The following is a 25,166-nucleotide window of genomic DNA, read 5'->3' on the forward strand; positions in this document are numbered from 1 at the left end:
TAATCCCAGCACTTTGGGAAGCCGAGGTGGGTGGATCATGAGGTCAGGAGTTCAAGACCAGCCGGGCCAACATGGTGAAACCCCATCTCTACTAAAAATACAAAAATTAGCCAGGCGTGGTGGTGCATGCCTGTAATCTCAGCTACTCAGGAGGCTGAGGCAGGAGAATAGCTTGAACCTGGGAGGCAGATGTTGCAGTGAGCCGAGATCGCGCCATTGCACTCCAGCCTGGGACAGAGCGAGACTCCGTCTCAAAAAAAAAAAAAAAAAAAAAAAAAAAAAAAAAAAAAAAATTCAGGGCTCTGGCACTGGTGTCTGGTGTGGGCTGCTGTTTCCAAGATGGTACCCTGTTGCTGCATCCCCACACAGCAGAAGGTGGAAGGACAAGAAAGCTGAATTCACTCCTTTAAGCTCTACCACGAGGGCACTGAATCCCATTCGTGAAAAGTGGACTCCTCATGACTCAGTCACCTCCTAAAGTCCCTATCTCTTAATACCATCACCTTGGGGACGAAGTTATTCCCTTATCTTCAGAGGATACATCCCAAGACCCCCAGAGGATGCCTGAAACGATGGCAATCAGAACACATTCCTCTTCATGTCTTCCACCCACCAACTAAGCACTTATCATTCACTGTGGCCATAACTTTTGCAGTCTGAGGTGCAAAAGCAAAACTAGCACGAATTTCTTTTTCCTTGTCCACAATTTCATGGGGAGAAAATTTGTTTTTACCATAGATCTTAGCAATTTCAGCATATGATTTTTTTGTTCTTTCTTTATTATGTTGGGAACTTTCACCTTGTCACTTAAGTGGCTTCTCTTTGGAATATCCAAATTGACAACATCGCTACTCTGGTGCTTAAGGTCATTATTAAGTAAAATAAGGGTTACTTGAACACAGGCACTGATAGTCAATCTGATAACCCAGATGGCTACTAGATGACTAATGGGCAGGGAGTGTCTGCAGCGTGGATATGCTGGACAAAGGGATTATTCACGTCCTGAGCAGAACGGCACAAAATTCCATCATGCTGCTCAGAACAGCAATCAATTTAAAGGATATGGGATTTTCCATTTAATAGTGACCTTGGGAAGTAAATAAGGGCGGTCTACCATATGAATTTTAGAGGAACACACACATTTAGACCATAAGAGTGCATGTGTGTATTTAATTCATGTGTGTAGGCCCATATATCCAATTCCACAGTCAAGACTCAGAACGTTTCCATCACCAAAATCCCTTGGGGTGTCCCTTTGTAACCCCACTCCCCTCCCCGCCCACTGTGCCCTCTCTCCTCATCCCAGGCCCCTGACGACCACCAATCTGTTTTCCATTCCTAAATTGTTGCCATTTCAAAATGTTATATGAATGGAATCATACAGTGTGCAACCTTATAGGACTGGCTTCTTTTGCTTGGCCTAATTCCTTGAAGATTCATCCCAGTTGTTACATGCATCAGTAGGCCTTGCCTTTTATGGCGGAGGAATCCTCCATGGGATGGAAGGACCACAGTTTGTTTAACCACTCACGTGCTCACAGACACCGGCACCATTTCCACTTGCTGGCTATTGCAAATCAAACTGCTATGAACATTTGTGTACAAGTTTTTATGTGAACATGCCCACTGCTTGCCTTTTTTTTTTTTTTTTTTTTCTTCCTGAGACAGGGTCTTGCTCTGTTGCGCTGGAGTGCAGTGGCATGATCATAGTTCACTGCAACCTTTAACTCCTGGGCTCAAGCAATCATCCTACCTCAGCCTCCTGAGTAGTGGTGACTACAGGTGTGTACCACCACACCTGGCTAATTAAAACAAATTTTTTTTTTTTGGTAGAGACAGGGGTCTTGCCATGTTGCCCAGGCTGGTCTCGAATTCCAGGACTCAAGTGATCTTCCTGCCTTGGCCTCCCAAAGTGCCGGGATTGCAGGCATGAGCCAGTGTGCCCAGCGACCCACGAACCTCTTCCTATGACTGGGGAGCTCTCTCCCTTACAAATGCTGCCTACTGAAGACTAAAGCCAGAAAAACTCATTTTCCCAACTTCCCTTACATCTGGGGAGTGTAGGCCCCCCAACCAGACACAGGCATGCAAGATTTTGCACAGAAGTGAGCAGTGTGAGGAAGCAGGCACTCCAGAGGATCCATTTGAAGACAAGGATGAGAGCAGAGGCCACCAGCTTTTGGGGATCAGCAATAATGGGGGTTTGTGTGTCCATGTCGCTGAAGCCAGTGGGCTTCAGGGTCTATACCAGCAGAGTGGTGGCAGTGGAGTCTTTGCTGGAAGTCCTGTGGGGTGGTTTGGGCATTGTTTCTGGTCCCATGGTCCTCCAAACCCAATTCTCTGGACCTCTCAGAGATATAAACTACCTATTAATCTTTTTTTTTTTTTTTTGAAAGGAAGTCTCGCTCTGTTGCCCAGGCTGGAGTGCAGTTGCTCAATCTTGGGTCACTACAACCTCTGCCTCCAGGGTTTAAATGATTCTCGTGCCTCAGCCTCCCAAGTAGCTGCGATTATAGGCGCCCACCACCATGCCTGGTCAATTTTTGTATTTTTAGCAGAGACAGGGTTTCACCATGTTGGCCAGGCTGGTCTCGAACTCCTGACATCAAGTGATCCACCCACCTCGACCTCTCAAAGTACTGGGATTACAGGTGTGAGCCACCCCGCCTGGCCCCTAATTATCTTCTATAAATTTATTTTCTGCCTATATAAGCTGGAGTGGATTCTGCTGTTCACAACGGAGAGCTCTAACCAGCCTCCCTCCATCGCCTCGCTTCTGGCCACTCTTACACCCAGTGCTCCTACTATACAGCTCTGCTTTCAGTTTCCTGGAGGTACCTTAGGGCATCAGGTGCTTCCTGTGGCACACTGGAGCCTCTTCACTTACCTGCCTCCCTCATGGAACTGCAGACCTAGTATCTCCAGCCTCTGTCACCCTTCCATTGCCCTCAGTATATGTTCAATCCATCCCCAGATGAACTAATTGCTCGCCTTTATCACTGATGAGATAAGAACAAGCCATAGCCAGTGCTATTATGGTTGCCTTCTCACTCTGCACTATAGTCCCCTCATCTATAAATGGAATAACACTTAAAAAAAATTTTTTTTTTTTGAGACAGAGTTTTTGCTCTGTTGCCCAGGCTGGAGTGCAATGGTGCGATCTCAGCTCACTGCAACCTCCGCCTCCTGGGTTCAAGTGATTCTCCTGCTTCAGCCTCCCAAGTTACTGGGATTACAGGCACCCGCTACCATGCCCAGCTAATTTTTGTATTTTTAGTAGAGACGGGATTTCACCATGTTGGCCAGGCTGGTCTCGAACTCCTGACCTCAGGTGATCCACCCACCTCAGCCTCCCAAAGAGCTAGGATTACAGGCGTGAGCCACCATGCCTGGCCAGGAATAACACTTCTAAGAGAAGCACAGTTTAAAAGTTAGTGGCGGCCAGGCATAGTGGCTCACACCTGTAATCCCAGCACTTTGCGGGGCTGAGGCTGGTGGATCACATGATGTCAGGAGTTTGGGACGAGCCTGGCCAACATGGTAAAACCCTATTTCTACTAAAAAAAGAAATATTAGCCAGGCGTGGTGATGCACGCCTGTAACCCCAGCAACTCAGGAGGCTAAGGTGTGAGATTCACTTGAACCCAGGAGGCAGAGGTTACAGTGAGCTGAGATCCCGCCACTGTACTCCAGCCTAGGCAAAAGAGCAAGACTCTGTCTCAGAAAAAAAAAAAAAAAAAAGAAAGAAGAGAAAAAAGAAAAGAAAGAAGGAAAAGGAAAAGAAGAGAAAAGAAGAAAAGAAAAGAAAGAAAAAAAGAAAAAGAAATAAAAGGGAAACAGAAAATAGGTTGGGCATGGTGGCTCACACCTGGAATCCCAATACTTCGGGAGGCCAAGGCAGGAGGATTCTTTGAGCCCAGAAGTTCAAGACCAGACTGAGCAACACCGCAAGACCTCATCTCTACAAGTCATTTTTTTTTTTTTTTTTTTTTTTGAGATGGAGTCTTGCTCTGTCACCCAGGCTGGAGTATAGTGGTGCAATCTCGGCTCACTGCAACCTCCATCTCCCAGGTTCAAGCGATTCTCCCGCCTTGGCCGCCCAAGTAGCTGGGATTACAGGTGCCCACCACTACGCTCGGTTAATTTTTGTATTTTTAGTAGAGACAGGGTTGCACCATATTGGCCAGGCTGGTCTCCAACTCCTGAACTCAGGTGATCTGCCCACCTCGGCCTCCCAAAGTGCTGGGATTACAGGCATGAGCCACCACACCCAGCCTACAAATAATTTTTAAAAATTAGCCAGGTGTAGTGGTGCACACCTGTAGTCCCAGCCACTCAGGAGGCTGAGGCTGGAGGATCACTTGAGCACAGGAGGTCTAGGACGCAGTGAGCCACTGCACTCCAACTTGGACAACAGAGTGAGACCCTGTCTCAAAAAATAAATAAATAAAAGGAGAACTCAAAGAGATATTAGTATATCCATGCTCATAGAAGCATTATTCACAATAGCCAAAAGGTGGAAGAAAAGCAAATGCTCATTGATAAATGAATGGATAAAAAAATTGGTCTATGCATACCATGGAATATTATTCTACCTTAAAAAGGAAGCAAATTCTGACACATGCTACAACATGGATGAACCTTGAGGACATTATGCTAAGTGAAATAAACTAGTCACAAAAAAAGAAAAAACAAATACTGTATATTTCCACATCTATGCAGTACCTAGAGCAGTCAAATGCATAGAGACAGAAAGTAGAATAGTGGTTGCCAGGACCTGTGGGAAGAGGAAATGGGAAGTTATCATTTAATGGGTACAGAGTTTAGATTTGCAAGATGAAGAAAGATCTGTGGATACATGGTGGTGATGCGGGCATAGCTGTGTGAATGTATTTAACGCCACTGAACTGTACACTGAAAAATGATCAAGATGCTAAATTTGAAGTTATACCTATTTTACCAGAATTTTTTAAATGTTGGCAGTAAACTACAGTTAGTTACCACATCATATTCACCGAAATAGCTAAAAGTAAAAAAGCCTGACAATACCAAGTGTTGACAAACATGTGAAGAAATTGGAACTCTCATATACTATTTGGCACTTTTTATAAACATTTAAAAATTTAAACATACACTTACCATATAACGCCACAAGTCTACAGTGAGATATTTACCCACGAGAAATGGAATGTTACTAGAAGACTTGTGCACAAATGTCAGAGCAGCTTTACCAATAAGAGCCAAAAGCTGAAAATAAGTTAAATGTCCATCAACAGGTAAAGAGATAAACGAATTGGGAAATATTCGTTTACAATGAAATACTACTGAGCAATAAAAGAACTACTGATACACACAACAATGGTGAATCTCAAACACACTATGCCGGGGGGAAAAAAAACATATCAGAGGCTATATATTCTAGGATTCCTATTTATTTATTTATTTATTTATTTATTTATTTATTTTTATTTATTTATTTTTTTGAGGCGGAGTCTCTCTCTGTTGCCCACGTTGGAGTGCAGTGGTACAATCACAGCTCATTGTAGCCTCAAATGAGCTGCCTCAGCCTCCGGACGACAGGTGCACACCACCATGCCCAGCTAACTTTTTTGTATTTTTTGTAGAGACAGGGTCTCACTATGTTGCTAGGCTGCTCTCGAACCCGTGGGCTCAAGTGATCCTCCTGCCTCGACCTCCCAATGCACCAGGACTACAGGCATGAGCCACCGTGCCAGGCCCATGCTGTATGATTCCATCTATATCTAGAAATTCTAGAAAAGACAAATCTAGTCTGTGGTGATAGATATTAGACTCTAGAAAAGACAAATCTAGTCTGTGGTGATAGATATTAGATTCTAGAAAAGACAAATCCAATCTGTGGTGATAGATACTAGATCAGTGGTTACTTGGAATAGGGCTTAGGAGAAACAGACTACAAAGACGTGTGGTAGAACTTTATTTATTTATGAGACGGAGCCTCGCTCTGCCGCCCGGGCTGGAGTGCAGTTGTATAGTCTCAGCTCACTGTAGCCTCTGCCTCCCAAGTCCAAGCAATTCTCCCGCCTCAGCCCCCCGAGTAGCTGGGACTTCAGGCGCACGCCACCATGCCAGGCTAATTTTTGTATTTTTAGTAGAAACGGGGTTTCACCATGTTAGCCAGCTGGTTTCCAACTCCTGAACTCAGGTGATCCACCTGCCTTGGCCTCCCAAAGTGCTGGGATTATAGGCATGAGTCACCGCGCCCGGCCTGTTTTTTATACTCTTAAATGCAGCAGTGAAATAACAGAGAAAAAAAAAGGAACAGAAACTGACATTTTTGAGAGCTTTCCTTTCTGTGGGCGCTACCAGAGGGGACATGTGGGTGGTGTGGTGGAGAACGTGCGATTTGTATCTGTGACAACCATTCTGTTACCACCATATGAGAGGCTGGAGGTCCCAGGGGGCCTTGCTTGGAACTTTCCCATGTGTGTTATCATTTAACCCTCAACACCCTAGGAAGTGGATTTTTTTTTTTTTTTTTTTTTTTTTTTTTTTTTTTTTGAGATGGAGCTCACTCTGTCACCCAGGCTGGAGTGCAGTGGTGCCATCTTGGCTCACTGCAAACTCTGCCTCCTGGGTTCAAGTGATTCTCCTGCCTCAGCCTCTCAAATAGCTGGGATTACAGGTGTGCACCACCACACCCAGCTAATTTTTGTATTTTTAGTAGAGATGGGGTTTTCCCATGTTGGCCAGGCTGGTCTCGAACTCCTGACCTCAAGTGATCTGCCCACCTCGGCCTCCCAAAGTGCTGGGATTACAGGCATGAGCCACTGCGCCCTGTTAGAAGTGGATTTTTATTGCACTCATGTTTACAGTTGAGCAAAGAGGCTCAGATTTGTTAAATTACTTCCCTGTCACATAGCCAGTAAGTGGTGGAAACAGGACTTGAACCTGAAGGTGTCTCTAGAGTCCATAATCATTTGACTACAAAACTGGACACTGGAGTCTTGTATTCATAATCCTTGGGTCCTGGCCACCAAAGCCTATTTCCTGTGCTTTACAGTGATCAGGGTCCCCAGGAGAGCCCCCAAATTCTGTGCAACGCCAACCTACACGAGTGAGACATGGGGAAGCCAGTCCATTGTTTAGTACTAGAGTTGCTCAGGCTCTGTTGACTGACTTTTTTTTCTCTTTCTTTCATTATTTGTTTTTATTTAGTTGCGTTCAACACAAATCAATTCCATACCATGAAGTTACTATGAATCAGAGCATAAATACACAAACACAACAGGCAATGAGAAACAGATGCAGGACACCCAGATATGAAGCGGAAGGGAAGGCTCATTCACACCGCAGTGGCTTGAGATCCGCTGGGTCTGCTTGTTCACATGTTGGCTTCTAGGGATGGCAAAGCTGCCTTTGGTTAGTGAGACCCACTGTGGCCATTTGGATACCGGAACATCTCCGCACGCATGTGTACTCATGTGAACCAAAGGCTTCATGGAGTGTCTATTTCTAACAAGGTTTCTCTGGACTGGGGCCATTGTGAAATATTCACTTTCCAGAATTGAGCCTACTTTAGGCTCAGGACTAACCCTCTACAGTAACCCTCAGGTTCTAACCTTTGAGAGACAGGACCTTATTCTGTTGCCCAGGCTGAAGTGCAGTGGTGTGATCATGGCTCACTGACTGTAGCCTTGAACTCCTGGGCTCAAGGGATCCTCCTGCCTAAGCTTCTTGAGTAGAAGGGACTACAGGCGCACACCACTATGCGTGGCTAATTTTTAAATTTTTTTGTGGAGATAGGGCCCTCACTATGTTGCCCAGGATGGTCTTGAACTCCTGGGCTCAAGCAATTCTTTTGCCTCAGCCTCCCCAAACTCTGGGATTGCAGGGGTGAGCCACTGCGCCCAGCTTCCTCTGAAATATTGACTGCTACTGACAGATCTCGAGAATACTGACATCATTCTGGTGGCTGAAGTCTTGTGGCTTGGATTCACATCCTAGCTCAATAAAATCTGTTTGAGAGCCTAGGTGTCCACAAGCCAAAGTCCAGTCCATCCTCAACTCACCAGGTGCACAGGTTGACAACAGTTTTATTGGTCAGGATTCTTTTTCATTCATAAGGAGGCTTTATTAATGCATGGAACTGGCATGTTCAGAGGGAACTTGCTCTAGATGGGGTTCGCTTCTGTCTCCAGGCCTCCGTGCCTCTCTCCCTCTCTCTCCCTTCTGGAGGGCTTTATCTAGCAGTGCCAGGCTAGATGATGTCTAGCCTGGACAATAAGAGATCGTCGGCCAGGCGCGGTGGCTCACGCCTGTAATCTCACATTTTGGGAGGCCGAGGCAGGTGGATCACCTGAGGTCAGGAGTTCGAGACCAGCCTGACCCACATGGAGAAGCCCTGTCTCTACTAAAAATACAAAATAAGCCAGGCATGGTGGTGCATGCCTGTAATCCCAGCTACGGGAGGCAGAGGTTGCGGTGAGTCAAGATCGCACCATTGCACTCTAGCCTGGGAAACAAGAACGAAACTCTGTCTCAAAAAAAAAAAAAAAAATAAGACATCATCCAGGGAGCACAATGTCGACCACAGGTCCAGGGTGCACACTCTCATCCCACAACGCCTGGAGAAAGAGGAAGAGTCCTTTCCAGGAGCTTATAGAAGATACTTTTTTTTTTTTTTTTTTTTTTTTTTTGAGACAGAGTCTCACTCTATTGCCCAGGCTGGAGTGCAGTGGCACAATCTCAGATCACTGCAGCCTCTGCCTCCCGGGTTCAAGTAATTCTCCTGCCTCAGCCTCCCGAGTAGCTGGGATTACAGGTGTGCACCACCACACCTGGCTAATTTTTGTATTTTCAATAGAGACGGGGTTTCACCATGTTGGCCAGTCTGGTGTCGAACTCCTGACCTCAAGTGATCTGCCCACCTTGGCCTCCCAAAGAGCTGGGATTACAGGCATGAACCACTGTGCCTGGCCAAGACTTTTACTTATGAGCCCAAGAAGCACCTTCTTGGACATCCTTAGCTCTGATTTGGTCACATGAATAGCACTGAGCCAAATGCCTTGGGAGTTAACCCCATTGTCGTGGCCAGTCAGAGCCTGCCCTGCTGGGACCAGGCCTACCGAACCTCATGGTTGAGAATGAGAGAGAATGAATCTCTCTGAGGACAACCAGGGCATTGTTGGCAGAAGATGGGGCCAACCGTGGAGAGCCACCACCGTATTTCCTCCAGAGCTGCATCCTCCTTACCTTGAACTGACCAGCTTACTCCCAAAGTGTGTCAAGTCTGGACATTGTTCAGGTCTTAGATTGTGAAACTCCCTGCCGCATTTGCCACTGCTGATCCTTCTTGAAATTCTCTACTTTAATGGTTCTTGACCCTGGCTGTGTTAATGTGGAGAATTTTGCACTTATCCATGGCCAGGGGGTTCAGATATAATGGGTATGAGATTGGGGTAGGGTTCAGGTGTCTGTTTGCTTGCAGAGAGTCCTGGGTGACTTTGATGCAAGTAGCTCCAACTGGGAACCACTAGGCTTCTGTGGCATCACCCTCTTGTGGTCCACTATGCAGGTATTTACTGAGTATGTGCTGGACACTCAGGCAGGTGCTGAGCACTCAGAGATGAACAAAACAAGGTCATTGTCTGCCCGGAGTTTGTTCCTTCTGGTGGGTTTGTGGTCTCGCTGACTTCAAGAATGAAGCTGTGGACCTTTGTGGTGAGTGTTATAGTTCTTTTTTTTTTTTTTTTTTTTTTTTTTTTTTTGAGAGAGAGTCTTGCTCTGTTGCCCAGGCTGGAGTGCAGTGGCCGGATCTCAGCTCACTGCAAGCTCCGCCTCCTGGGTTCACGCCATTCTCCTGCCTCAGCCTCCCAAGTAGCTGGGACTACAGGCGTCCGCCACCTTGCCCGGCTAGTTTTTTTTTTTTTTTTTTTGTATTTTTTAGTAGAGACGGGGTTTCACCATGTTAGCCAGGATGCTCGATCTCCTGATCTCCTCATCCGCCTGTCTCGGCCTCCCAAAGTGCTGGGATTACAGGCTTGAGCCACCGTGCCGAGCCTTGTTACAGTTCTTAAAGGTGGTGTGTCCAGAGTTTCTTCCTTCCGGTGGGTTCGTGGTTTTGCTAACTACAAGAATGAAGCCACGGACCTTCGTGGTGAGCATTACAGCTCTCAAAGGTGGCACGGACCGAAAGAATGAGCAGCAGCAAAATCTATTGTGAAAAGCGAAAGAACAAAGCTTCCACAGAGCGGAAGGGAACCCGAGCTGGTTGCCACTGCTGGCTGCAGTGGCCAGTTTTTATTCCCTTATTTGTCCCTGCCCACATCCTGCTGATTGGTCCATTTTACAGAGTGCTGATTGGTCCATTTTACAAACCTCTAGCTAGCCACAGAGCACTGATTGGTGTATTTTACAATCCTAGTTACAGAGTGCTGATTGGTGCATTTTACAATCCTCTTGTAAGACACAAAAGTTCTCCAAGTCCCCACTTAACCCAGGAATTCCAGCTGACTTCACCTCTCAATTGTTCTTACAAAGCTTTTTTTTTTTTTTTTTTTTTTTTTTGAGACAGGGTCTTGCTTTCTGTCACCCAGGCTTGAGTGCAGCCACACAATCATAGCTCACTGCAGCCTCCAATTGCTGGGCTCCAGCGACCCTCTCGCCTCACCCTTTCGAGTAACTGGGACTACAGGTGCTACAGGTGCATGCCACCATGGCTGGTTAATTTTTATTTTTTAATTTTTTGTAGAGATAGGGTTTTGCTATGTTTCCCAGGCTGGTCTTGAACTCCTGGGCCCTAGCGATCGTCCTGCCTCAGCCTCCCAAACTGCTGAAATTATAGGTGTGAGCCACCATGCCTGGCCCTTATGAAGCTTATACCATAGTGGGGGATGTTGAGAGAGACAACTAAATAAGTACATGTTCGAAGGGCTTCAGAGAGTGCTGTCAACTATCAGGATAAAGCTGGTAGGAGAAATGGAGAAAGTCAATCAGGATGAAGTGATGGGGGAATGGAGAGCTGTCTTAGATAGGATAATCAACACTGGCTGCCCTGGTCGGCACAGTGGCTCACACCTGCAATCCCAGCACTTTGGGAGGCTGACGCTGGAGGATCACTTGAGCCCAGGAGTTCAAGACCAGCCTGGGCAACATGGTGAGACCTCCATCTCTAATAAAAATACAAAATAAATAAATAGTGGGGCATGGTGGTGTGGCCTTGTAGTCCCAGCTACTTGGGAGGCTGAGGTGAGAAGATCATTTGAGCCTAGGAGGCAAAGAATGCATTGAGCCAAGAATGCACCACTGCACCCCAGCCTAGGTGACAGAGCAAGACTCTGTATCCAAAAAAAAAAAAAAAAAAAAAATAGGCCAGGCACAGTGGCTCATGCCTATAATCCCAGGACTTTGGGAGGCCGAGGCAAGTGGATCACCTGAGGTCAGGAGTTCGAGACCAGCCTGGCCAACGTGGTGAAACCCCATCTCTACTAAAACTACAGAAAATTAGCTGGGGATGGTGGCTCATGCCTGTGATCCCAGTTACTTGGCAGGCTGAGGCAGGAGAATCACTTGAGCCGGGGAGGCAGAAGATCACGCCACTGCGCTCTAGCCTCAGTGACAGAGCAAGACTCTGTCTAAAAAAAAAAAAAAAAAAAAAGAGAGAGAGAGAGAGATCTGAGAAATGTTTCAGAGGTTAAAAAGAATTGGTGGTCGGATGCAGTGGCTCATGTTTGTAATCCCAGCATTTTTGGGAGTTCAAGGCAGGAGGATCACTTAAGCCCAGGAGTTCAAAACCAACCTGGGCAACATAAAGAAACCCCTTCTTTACAAAAGTTTTTTAAAAAATCAGCCAGACATGATGGCTTGCACCAGCTACTCGAGAGGCTGAGGTGGGAGGATCACTTTAATCCAGGAGGTCAAGGCTGCAGTAAGCCATGATTGCACCACTGCATTCCAGCCTGGGTTATAGAGCGAGACCCTGCCTAAAAAAATAATAAAAAATTTAAAAAAAGAATTGGTAATGCATTGGCAGTAGTTGGTGAGGAGTGGGGGAAGTCACAGTGACACTTGGATCTCTAGATTAGATGCCTGGGTAGCGGGTCGTGTTGGTAGCTGAGCTGGAGACACAGGGAGTGGAGGAGATTGACAGAGATGATGCTGGGTTGTTTTGCACAAGTTTTGAGGAACACACAGGATATACAGAGGGTCCTGCCAGTGTTTGATACCTGAGTCCATAGCTGAGGAGCAGGGGGCCTCGGTTCCACCTGAAAGTAACCAAGATTCCTGCAGGTAGAATGAGAGGAGCTGGGAGAACAGCAGCACTTAGGAGCAGGTGGAGAAACAGCAGCCAGCAAAATTCACAGACATGGACAAGGATGTGAGGAGAACACGAGGCTGCCCCTTGCACTGAGAACGAATTTGGTCTCCTTGCTGTGCCTGAAGCACTCAGTGGCATCTGGCCATGCCCCCTTTATCTCGACATCGGTCTCCTCGCCCCTTGCCCTTCCTTCTTCAGATCTCTCTTTTCCTCAGATCTCTCTTTTCCTCACTGTGCTTCCTTCTAGGATCCCGAACTGATGACCACAGCTCTTCCCTAGGGAGCTGCAGCAGCCCCCTAGTCAGAGCCCCTGCCCTCAAATACAGGCCTCCCCTCTTTCCCCCATCCTGCTCTTCCTGACTTCGGCAGACACCAAAGCCTGGATAACAAAGGGTAGACTCAGGCATGGGACTCAGGGTAGAAACAGAGAGGAGACTCAGCCTAACACACACAGGCTTTCTGCATCCAAGGCCACTATCTGGGCTTTGAGAAAAGTCTGTGACGTGCAGATGTCTCTCTCAGTCCCGCAGGCACTGGCATGGGACCCTTTCACAAGGGGTCCAGGAAGAAACTAGGATGAGTCGGCTTGTGGGGAAGAATGTGGAAGGACTAAAGGGATTGAGGAAGGCCTGTTGCAGGAGAGAAAGAAGAGGTGAACAAGACCAGAGGCTTTGTTTCTGACGGACTGTGGGAGGATGGTACGGTGGTCCAAGCACTGGTGTCAGAGAACACATTCCTGTTAAGGAGCTGGGGAAAGGAATTCACACGAGAACCGCCGCTGAACACTCTGAACATTCTGTGTACTGTCAGGTGGGTATGTCCAGCTTGAACCTAAGAAGAAAGGCATTTCACGTGCCCTCGGCTGGGACCCACGTGCACCGGATGGCCAGCACTAGGGCTGCCTGGCAACGTACCCCTCCCTCCAAGCTCACAGTGCCACAAAGGCCCTGCCAGGCTCTGCTCTCCTCCCACACACCTCTCCAGCCTCACCCTCTCACCACTCCCAGAACCAGCTCTTACACTCCTTAGGGTCCACATATGCCATGCTGTTCTCACTGTCTGCAATAATTTCACCCCATAAAGCACTTCCTCCCTGAGCTTTCTCCTGCCTGCTGTCTGTTCGTCCCCTGACTGATGTTAGCATGGATGAGTATTATTTAATGGGTTGCAAAACATGTTTAGGCATCACACAGTCCTGGATTAGAATTCCAGCTTTCCTCTGCACTCCCTTTAAGACTTCAGCAACCACTGTGTCCATCTTACTATGAGTGAAATGGAGTTTCTTCCAGGGCTATTTGAGGCTCAAATGACTTATATAAAGTGCTCTGCACATAGTAGGTGCTCAATAAACGTTAGCACTCCTTCTCTGCCCTTGAGGCATTCGATTAATGGTTTTCAATTCTAGAGTCACTGAACAGCTACCATTTGTTGGAAGCTACCAAGTGTCTGGTGGCACTGCCTTTTCTCCTCTTCCATGACCACCCTTACTTATCCTGAGTGTAATTCTCTTTTCTTATGCATTGGAACTGATGTGCTGGCCATGCAGAGGAATAGGCAGGACCTGTCATTTACTGGGGGTCCACTCTGTGCCTGATCTTCACAAGGTGTTTTCCAGATAGTCTCTCAGTTAATATTCACAATGACTCTTTGAGGTTGGTTGTATTAATCACTATCTTATATATGAGCAAATTGAGACTCTGAGAAGTTAAATAACCTTGCTGAGATTAAACAGCCAGGACTGATAGAGCCAAGATAGAAATCTGGTCTTCCAGGGCCAGGTGTGGTGGCTCACGGCTGTAATCCCAGCACTTTAGGAGGCCAAGGCAGGCTGATCACCTGAGGCTGGGAGTTCGAGACCAGCCTGACCAACATGGAGAAACCCCGTCTCTACTAAAAATAGAAAATTAGCTGGGCGTGGTGGCACATACCTGTAATTCCAGTTACTTGGGAGGCTGAGGCAGGAGAATCGCTTGAGCCCGGGAGGCAGAGGTTGTGGTGAGTTAAGATTGCACCATTGCACTCCAGCCTGGGCAACAGGCTGAGCGAAACAGGAAGAGCAAAATTGCTTCTCAAAAAAAAAAAAAAAAGAAAAAGAAAAAAGAAACCCAGTCTTCCAGAGTCCAAAGCCCATGTTCTTTCAAATGGACTCTATTTCCTGTCACAAAGGATACTATATAGTAATAACAGTAATAAAAATAGTTACCACTTAGTGATTACATATGGGCTGGAAACTATTCTAGCTGAATACTTGTGTTAATTTAATTAACCTTTGCAAACATCCCATGCCATCGTTCCTATTATTATCCCATTGTACAGATAACTGAGGCACAGAGGGGTTAAATAACCTGTCTGGGTCACTGAGTTGAATCTGTGTGCATAGAAATTACACAGTCTTCATTCTTTCTTCTTCTTTCAATGAGCATGGTAAGATCCACGCTCACATGAGAGAGAATAAGTGGAAACATTTTACAAACTGTAAAGTGCTTGAGAAATGTTCGCTGTTACGCTGAAAGTTGAGTGAGGGGAAATTCTGAGTGGACTCAGAGTTTGAAAACCAGGGAACGAGAGCACTGTTGGAACTCTATGAGTCCAGGGGAGGCCGTCTCCCCAGGAAGGCAGGGTAGAGTCCGAGAATTACGCAGAGGTCAGAGGAACTTAGAGACTGACATTTGTCACCTGTCCCTGGAGAGCTGCAGAATCATAAGCCCTACAAAGATGATTAGCAGCCCACGAGACCACACACAGCTCTTCCAACCAGCAAACAGAGCTGGCACACTTGCACAATCCCCTGGGAGTGCGTCACCATGATGTCACCTTGTTTATTCCCCGCGTGGAAATCAGGCCCAAGTGGGCCTAATGAACTGCCGGCCACAGACAGCAAAATGACAATGCTTTGTAACTTATCCTGGTGCTTTAATCTTTGCTCTGATTCTGTGATTTAGAAGCAATTCTGTGTCACTTCCCCTCAATCACTGGCCACGTCACCACATCAGTGCAGGGTGATAATCATTCATGCAGCAAACATGTAGGCACTGAGAGCCTCTTTCCAATCCTGTTCCCCGAGCAGCTGCTCAAGAGGCGTTGGTGAACGAATGGCAGGGTCCTCGTTGTTTAGAAACTGAGTCCAGCAGGGAAGGGACACACTGAAGAAACCAAGTTGTACTGGGAGTTTTTATAAACGAGAGTTACAAGAGCCATGAAGTGTAAGTCTGGGGCCCCCATTCAGTCTTGGGAGGGCAGAGGATGCTTCCCAGAGGAACTAATGTCTAAGCTGAGCCAGCAGGTTAAGTAGGAGTCAGTCGGGTGAAAGAAGGAAAGAACAGCGCAAGTGGTGGCAGCAGACAGCAAAGCCCCAGGAATGGAGATGATCCCAGTTGTCTGGAGGTTAGAGAGCCCGCATCTCAAGGTGAGCGGGAGCTGCTAGGACACATTGCTGGAGGCCGAGGTGAGCTGTTAAGGGTTCTGGGACATTTTGTTTTTGAAGGGCAATGGAGACATTCCAGAATTTTAAGTTGGGAGCAACATGATCAGATCTGTGGGGTGCTTTTGTTTGTTTGTTTGAGACGGAGTCTCGCTCTGTCGCCCAGGCTGGAGTGCAGCGGCACGATCTCGGCTCACTGCAACCTCCGTCTCCCAGGTTCAAGTGATTCTCCTGCCTCAGCCTCCTGAGTAGCTGGGATGACAGGCACATGCCAACACGCCCAGTTAATTTTTGTATTTTTAGTAGAGACGGGGTTTCACCATGTTGGTCAGGCTGTCTCAAATTCCTGACCTCGGGTGATCCGCCCACCTCGGCCTCCCAAAATGCTGCGGTTACAGGCATGAGCCACTTCATCTCGGCTGGATGTGTGTATTTTTAGTTTTTAATTTTGTTTTTGTTTTTGAGATGGAATCTTGCTGTGTTGCCCAGGCTAGGGTGCAGTGGCCTGATCTCAGCTCACTGCAACCCCCGCCTCCCAGGTTCAAGTGATTCTCCTGCCTCAGTCTCCCAAATAACTGGGATTACAGTCATGTACCACCACGCCCATCTAATTTTTGTATTCTTAGTAGAGATGGGGTTTCACCATGTTGGCCAGGCTGGTCTTGAACTCCTGATCTCAGGTGATCCACCCGCCTCAGCCTCCCAAAGTGCTGAGATTACAGGTGTGAGCCACCTCGCCCCGCCTGAGAAATATAATTTACCATTATATTCTTTAATCTCCTCCAAATCCCATTAATCATTGCTCTTAAAGAAAGAGCATTATATTCTTTAATCTCCCCAGATCCCATTAATTATTTAATTAATTATTTAATTAATGGGATCTGGGGAGATTAAAGAATATAATGCTAAATATAATTATTTAAGAGCAATAATTAATGGGATCTGGGGAGATTAAAGAATATAATGCTAAAAAGTCAATTATTTTTCATCTTTTTCATAAAAAACATTTGTCAGAGACCCACCTGCATGTGCTCAGCACTACTCAGCCCTACTCCGTACTGCTCACGTGAAAAGAGTGATCGCCATCTAGGAGCTTAGCGGGTGATCAATGGCACATCCATTCTTTTAGGAAACACCTAGATGCTTAATAGTAAGCATCTCTCATGTGCCAGGCACTGCACAAGGCCCTGTAAACGAGACGCCAACTCTGCTTGGAAGTGGTACAGTGGAAAGGGCATTGGGCCAGGCAGACATGGGCTCAAACTCCTACCCCAGCACCTCCTGAGAGAACTCCGTCGACCTTTTAGGACCCTGATGTCCTCAGGTGTAACACTGGAATAAAGACACGTGGCTTCCACAGCCCATGTGTGGATGAATGGGAATGCATACAGAAAGCAAGTGCTCAGTACATATGAATTCCTCCCACCCCACCCCAGTTCCTCCACCTTCCAGGTTTTAGCATCTAGATGAAAACCAAATTCTATAAATCAGGTTTAAGAAAACATTCCTGGCTGGGCACGGTGGCTCACGCCTGGAATTCTAGCACTTTGGGACGCTGAGGTGGGTGGATCACTTGAGATCAGGAGTTCGAGACTAGCCTGGCCAACGTGGTGAAACTCCGTCTCCACTAAAAATATGAAAATCACGTGGTGGCACGTGCCTGTAGTCCCAGCTATTTGGGAGACTGAGGCAGGAGAATCGCTTGAACCCAGAAGGCAGAGGTTGCAGTGAGCTGAGATCACGCCACTGCACTCCAGCCTGGGGGACAAGAATGAAACTCCATCTCAAAACAAAAAAAGAGAAAGAAAACCTTCCTGAGTAGAAAGCCACACAAAGCGGACAGACCTGATCATAATATTTCCAGAACACCTCTACTGTCATCATTCTGGATGGGCAAGTAGCTGCCCTCTCAGGAAGCTTTTTTCCTTTAAGGAAACACATGAGCTTACCTGTCAAACTTGTTTTCTTCCCTATGATGCAAGTGATTGCCTCCGCTTCCCAAAGCCTGGAGGCCAATCCACCACCGCTGCTGCCACTGACCCCATGGCCAGTTAGGCTAATCTTCCAGGACTTGCCAAGGTGCGCTCTCCCTGGAGGCCTCCTAGAATCCTTAAAGCGCTAATTCAACATTTCCTCTTGAGCTCTCTTCAAGCCGAATCAGTTGCTTCATTTTCACATCTTCATGAACACTTAGTTGTGAATAATTTTATTTTTCATTTTCAGCATTTGCTTTTCTCATTTCTTCTCATTTTAATTTTCTAATATTTTGACCTTTTATAAAAGAAATGGATGATGATGCTATTCCTTCTTCTATCCCTTAGAGGACCGTAAATACAGTTTTTTTGTTTTGTTTTGTTTTTTTGAGATAGGCCCTTGCTCTGTTGCCCAGCCTGGAGTGCGGTGGTGCAGTCTTGGCTCACTGTAACCGCCACCTCCTGGGCTAAAGCAATTCTCGTGCCTCAGCCTCCTGAGTAGCTGGGACTACAGGGGCCCGCCACCAAACCTGGCTAATTTTTGTATTTTTAGTAGGCATGGGGTTTCACCATGTTAGCCAGGCTGGTCTCGAACTCCTGGCCTCAAGTGATCCACCTGCCTTGGCCTCCCAAAGTGCTGGGATTACAGATGTGAGCCACCGCACTCGACCAAGTCATCTTAAATTCAGGTTGTTGTTTCATTTTCATTTTACCTGGAATGAATTCATCTCTTCTTGATTGTTGATTTTGTTTCATTCTGTATCTTATTATCATTGATTTTCCTAATAGACTTTGGGATTTTGGTTTGCTCAGTCTTCTTGAGGGCACTTTTCCCCTCTTGATCACCGCAGTCTCTCTGCTGCACTCCCTCTTTCCTGTCTAGCAGTTTCTAGCTGCCTCCATCCAGCCCCTCTAGCTCCTAATCCAGAACTGAGTTTCTGTTGGTGCCTGGGCTCTCCACTCATAGAGGGGAAATGCAGTTCCACGCCCCAAGTCACTGCAAAGACTGGCCCAAGTCTTGGTTTCTCTGTCTCCCGAGAAACATGTTTATAAGCCATAGGTCCAAATAGCTGCCAGCTGCAGATTTCTTAGCTTCCTTTCACAGATGCAAGGTATCTGTGCATGTGCATGTGCGTATTTGAATAAAGAGACCCTTCCCTTTCCTGGCGCAGTGGCTCACACCTGTAATCCCAGCACTTTGGGAGGCCAAAGCGGGTGGATCACCCGAGGTCAGGAGTTCAAGACCATCCTGACCAACACAGTGAAACCCCATCTCTACTAAAAATACAAAAATTAGCCGGGTGTGGTGGCGGGCACCTGTAATCCCAGCTGTTCAGAAGGCTGAGGCAGGAGAATCACTTGAATCCGGAAGGTGGAGGTTGCAGTGAGCCGAGATCACGCCATCACACTCCAGCCTGGGCGACAAAGCGAGACTCTGTGTCAAGAAAAAAAAAAAAAGAAAGAAAAGGAAAAAGAGATCCTTCCCCAAGTCCCAGTTTGAAGCAGGAGGTCTGAGTTGTTCTTGCACTTTGCTTGGTGCCCTTGCCATGCCTGTCACTGCGTAAAAACCCAATTCCTGCTTCTCCACCCAGAGCCTTGCAGGCCCATTTGTCACTCATGTATCTTTGTTATTACTCCATGGAGATATGTATTACATGTTTCAGTATGGTGGGTTTTTTTTTTTTCTGTCTCTTTGTATCATTTATCTGTCATTTCATATATTTGGAAAAGGGAAACCCTCGAAGCATAATCTTAAGAAACTATCTTGCCCTGAGCTTCCCACATGGCCTGCACAGACCTTTGCTAGTACACGTATTACATGAAATTATAACTGTCTACATTGCTGACACCACCAGTTCCCCAGAGCCATGGGTCAGGTGGCAGAGCCAGGATTTGAACCTCAGTCTACTGACACCAAGTCCTCTTACCTAGAACACCAATGGATGAATACAACCATTTACATTTTCCCATCCCTATTGCCTTGCACAAGCTCTGGCATAAAATATGTGCTCAGTTATTATTTGTGGAGTAACTTCAACTTAGACTCCCATTACTGTCTTCTAGATTTACCATAACTCTCTCGTCCTTTTTTTCCCCCTAAATCTAGCACAGTATCCCTCTATTTAGACGTGCAAAGTAAGGGAACTCCTGACTCTCCCTATGCTGGCCTTCCTGTGCCCACAACAAACATCATGACCAAAGAACTCTCTCTCTCACGGGTCTGACCCTTTCTGTACAACCTTTTAAGAAACTGATTTTGAGGCTGGGCACGGTGGGTCACTCCTGAAACCCCAGCACTTTGGGAGGCCGAGGCAGGTGGATCACCTGAGGTCAGGAGTTCGAGACCAGCCTGGCCAACATGGTGAAAAACCGCCTCTACTAAAAATACAAAAAATTAGCTGGGCAGTGGCACATGCCTGGGGATGCAGGAGAATCACTTGAACCTGGAAGGCGGAGGTTGCAGTGAGCCGAGATCGCACCACTGCACTCCAGCAGGGGCAACAAGAGCGAAGCTCCGTCTCAAAAAAAATAAATAAATAAAAGAACTTGATTTTGATAATCATTTGCCGTCCCAGTGTAGACACAGATTTCTCTTTTGCCAATTGGAAATCCTAAAGCCATCCTCTACCTTTTTTTTTGAGACAGGGTCTACCTGTCACCCATGCTGGAGTGCAGTGGTCTCATCATGGCTCACTGCAGCCTTGAGCCCTTGGGCTCAATTATCCTCTTGCCTCAGGCTACTGTGTGGCTGGTACTACAGGCATGTGCCACCATGCCAAGTTGATTTTTAAAAATTTATCTGTAGAGACGAGATCTTACTATTTTGCCCAGGCTGGTCTCAAATTTCTGGGCTCAGGTGATACTCCCACCCTGGCCTCCCAAAGTGCTGAGATTACAGGTGTGAGCCACCACACCCAGTCCCTTAAAGCTTTTGAAAGAAAAAAGATGGGAAAATTGATAAATGAAGCTCATGCAGTGGTCTGAAGGAGTGTGATCTGGAATTTTACTTCTCTCTTTAATTTTGGCCTAAAATGTGAAAAACAAACACATCTTGACATAATGCAATTCTGTGATCTTGGGTTATCTATAAGCAGCCTCCAACTAAGAAAATTCACAGTGATTTCCCATAATATTACTTTATATTTCAATAACACTCAATTCATCTCAATTTTATACCAAACCAATTACCTGGGTGTTATCGTTCATTTTTTAACCCATGATGAAACAGAAGCAGAGAGGTTAAGTGACCTGGCGAAAGTCACACAATGGATAAAGGGCAGAGCCTGTACCCAAACCCAGATCTTTCTTTCCATTTCTAAGCTTTCTGTTGCCTAATACATCACTGTTATACACTAATTTTCAAGTGCCAGATACATGAAGATGACCTTCATAGTTATTTTTGTTTCGATATTATCTTTGAATAATATATAAAGCATTCGCAGGTCACTGACTTTTATTTATTACGTGTCTCTCTGTCTTTCGTTTTGTTTTGTTACTTTTGTTGTTGTTGTTGAGACGGGGTCTAACTCTGTTGCCCAGGCTGGGGTGAAGTGGCATGACCTCAGTTCACTGAAGGCTCAATCTCCCAGGCTCAAGTGATCCTCCCACCTCAGCCTCCCGAGTAGCTTGGACTACAGGTGCACGCCACCATGCCTGGCTAATTTTTTGTAGAGACAGGGTCTCACTGTGTTGCCTAGGCTGGTCTTGAAGTCCTGGGCTCAAGTGATCCTCCTGCTGCAGCCTCCCAAAGTGCTGGGATTACAGGTGTGAGCCACGGCGCCCAGCCCCATTCTGTTAAATTTTATAAGTGCAATGCTGTGTGTGCCTCGGAACAGGGACTGCTTTGCATTCCCAGTGCCTTGTGAAGAGCCAGACCCTGACACATGTTTGCAGAGCTCCCAGACCTGTATCCCGAAGGCCACACAACCTGAAGGCTCAGGTTAACCAGCAAGGTCGCGATGTCACGTAATCCTACTCTTTTTCAATAAAGACAGCTAGGTAAATATATAACCAAATTTGATGTAAGTTATATACAAACCTTTTCATATATAAAATACCACAAGTCACACATATTTTTACAATTGCTTTTGAAACTCAGTTTTCCTGAGTTTTAGCCAGGAAAATAGTCATTGTCAGATCACGATTTGTATAAAATGCTTTGTGACTCAGTCAACCACCAGCTGACCTCACGATGCAAACCTTAGTTGGCCTCATCTTCCTGTGGTTTTTCCACACTGTTTTTGTAGCTTTCATTTAAAATAATATTCAGTTGCGCCTCCAATGAAACCAAGCCTTTGTTCTCTTCCTCCTGTTTTTCCTCCCAAAGAACTGACAATATAAGTCTTTTCTCTGGCTCTGGTTAAGTACAAACCCACGATCAAGTGGACCCAGGGACTCACTGGGTTCCGGGCTCTTACTACCACCATCCTGACAGTCAACCACAAATACCCGTCACCGCCATCCTCGGTATTTCATCATCACAATAGCCACCTCTAGCTGAGCCCTTACTATGGGGCAGGTACTTATCGAGCTTTCCCATGAATCAGGAATTCATGTAATTTTAATTGCCACAACACCACTATGGAGCAAATACTACAACGTTCTTTCAATATATAATGAAATTGAGACTCAAATAAGTTAAGAAAACTTCTCCAAAGCCACAGAGCTACAAGTGGTAAAGGCAGGATTCAACACCAGGTCATTTCCAGTTTCGAATCCTCAGGATACCCCATATTAAACATGCAGTCTATACGTGTAACACACACAGACAGACATGTGAGAACTGAGTTGCAGCTATTTGATATAAGACCATATTTTAGAGACATTTAAACATTTGTTAACGATGTTATTATGGTTATCTTTTCACCTTCTGGAGTAAATTTTTTTTTTGGTTTTTTTTTTTGGTTTTTTTTTTTTGAGATGGAGTCTTATTTTGTCACCCAGGCTGGAGTGCAGTGGTGTGATCTCAGCGCACTGCAAGCTCTGCCTTCCGGGTTCAAGTGATTCTCCCGCCTCAGTCTCCCAAGTAGCTGGGATTACAGATGTGCATCACGACACCCGGCTAATTTTTCTATTTTTAGTAGAGATTGGGTTTCGCCATGTTAGCCAGGCTGGTCTCGAACTCCTGGCCTCATGTGATCCATCCACCTCAGCCTTTAAAGTGCTGGGATTACAGGCGTGAGCCACCGCACCCGGCCTGGAGTCAATAAAGATTTTTGCTCCATCCAAAACTTTGGTCAGCTCTTGAGAGACTCACAGAGTCCACAGGGTAGGCCTAGGATTCCTGACACATAAACAATGCCACCAAATAGCAACATCATTTACAGAATACAGACACGCTACTCCTGGGAAATTCTTCTTTTGTTGTTGGTTTGTTTTGAGACAGGATCTCACTCTGTCACCCAGGCTGGAGTGCAGAGTGAGGACCATGGCTCACTACAGCCTCAACCTCTCAGGCTCAGGTGGTCCTCCCACCTCACACTCCCAGGTAGCTGGGGCTACAGACGTGCACCATGCTCGGTGAATTTTTTCTACTTTTTTTGTAGAGACAGAGTTCTTGCTATGTTGCCCAGGCTTGTCTTGAACTTCTGGACTCAATCAATCAGCCCATCTTGGTCTCCCAAAGTGCTGGGAATACAGGTGTGAGCCACCGTACCCAGCTGGGAAATTCTTATTTCAGAAGGAGAAGTACAGAAAAGAGGTGGAGTACGTTTTTATTTTTATTTATTTATTTCATTTTATTATTTTCTTTGGGTCAGATGTTTTCATTTTTATTTTTTGAGACAGAGTTTCACTCTGTCACTTAGGCTGGAGTACCGTGGTACAAATGGTTCACTGCAGCCCGACCTCCTGGGCTCAAGCAATTCTCCTGCCTCAGCCTCCTTGTAGCTGGGACCAGGTGTGTGCATTACCACATCTGGCGAATTTTTAAAAATTTTTGGAGAGATGAGGGTCTCACTTTTTGCCCAGGCTGGTCTCAAACTCCTGGCCTGAAGGGAACTTTCTGCCTCGACCTCCTAAAGTGTGGGATTACAGGTGCGAGCCACTGCGTCTGGCCTAGAGTATGTCTTTAAATTAAGTTTTTTATTCTGAGACCATTGTAGATTCACATGGAGTTGGAATAAATGATAGAGAGTGATCCCATGTCACCTTTACCCAGTTAAAGGTGTAGTAGCTTTATTATGTTACATCCCCACCAACAATGTACAAGGGTTCCACTTACTCCCCATCCTTGTCAACACGTTATCTGTTTTGTTTTGTTTTTTTTTTGAGACACAGTCTTGCTCTGTCGCCCAGGCTGGAGTCCAGTGGTGCAATCTCAGCTCACTGCAACCTCCACCTCCTGGTTTCAAGTGATTCTCCTGCCTCAGCCACCTGAGTTCCTGGGATTACAGGCGTCTGCCACCACACCTGGCTAATTTTTGAATTTTTAGTAGAGATGGGGTTTCACCATGTTGGTCAGGCTGATCTCGAACTCCTGACCTCGTGATCCGCCCGCCTCAGTCTCCCAAAGTGCTGGGATTACAGACGTGAGCGACATGAGCCACTGTGCCTGGCCATCTGTCCTTTTGATTATAGATTTTGATTATAGACCAAAATGGATGCAAATCAATTTTCACACCCCCATAGGTGTGAAGCGGCGTCTTACTGTTGCTTTTATCTGCACTGCCCTGATGGCTAATGATGTTGAGCACCTTTTTATGTGCTTATTGGCCATTTGCATATCTTCTCTGGATGGAGGTAGAAAACTTTTTTTTTTTTTGAGATGGGGTTTCATTCTATAGCCTGGCTGGAGTGCAGTGGCACAACCTCAGGTCACTGCAACCTCTGCCTCCAGGGCTCAAGCAATCCTCTTACCTCTGTCTCCTGAGTAGCTGGGACTACATGCATGTGCCAGCATACTAAGCTAATTTTAATATTTATTTGTAGAGATGGGGTCTCCCTATATTGCCCAGGCTGGTCTCGAACTCCTGGGTTCAAGTAATCCTCCTGCCTTAGCTTCCCAAAGTGTTTGGATTACAGGTGTGAGCCACTGCACCCAGCCAAATTCTTTTTAAAGTCTTGAATGTACTTGATGATAAAGTGAATATGACAAGGTATTTCCCACAATTTTATGTTAGAATAGAAGAAAAACATATGTTTTATACAATTACATACTCATTCATTTTCCGAGTACTTATGCTATTCCAGACACCAGGAAATTTAGAGAAGAAGGAGAAACCAGTTAGTCGATTACCAGAAATGGCATCGACAAGATGTTATAGTCAAGTTCTTGGCACTTTTATAAAAGTCTGCTTCTGACTTATCCAAATGGTTCAGCTCCATTCCTGGCAGGGCAGAAAAGGCAATGAGACAAGGTTCCTGATTCCTAGTAGCTCACTGTCTAATGGGAGAGAGAAACACCTAAACATGTCATTGCAGTCACAGATGGTTATCTAGCCACAAAGCTTAGGAGCACAGAGGAGGGAGCAGG

General features: G+C 46.2%; 1 protein-coding gene across 4 annotated transcripts in view; it reads right to left on the bottom strand.

The window, feature by feature from the left end:
* The window catches only part of TAMM41 (TAM41 mitochondrial translocator assembly and maintenance homolog), a 123,137-nt gene that overhangs the window by 16,886 nt on the left and 81,085 nt on the right, over window positions 1-25,166 (bottom strand). For 2 of the 4 annotated variants that reach the window (XM_065539510.2, XM_074032993.1), the window contains one exon: window positions 11,529-12,264. The exons of the other annotated variants lie outside the window; for them this stretch is intronic. In XM_065539510.2, the coding sequence (XP_065395582.1) occupies window positions 12,062-12,264 (203 nt within the window). In that variant the 3' untranslated portion in view covers window positions 11,529-12,061. Of the gene's footprint in view, window positions 1-11,528; window positions 12,265-25,166 lie in introns of those variants that run through there. 4 annotated transcript variants of the gene reach the window in all.

The sequence above is a fragment of the Macaca fascicularis genome, chromosome 2 (genome assembly GCF_037993035.2).
Source record: "Macaca fascicularis isolate 582-1 chromosome 2, T2T-MFA8v1.1".
NCBI classification, from domain to species: Eukaryota; Metazoa; Chordata; class Mammalia; order Primates; family Cercopithecidae; genus Macaca; species Macaca fascicularis.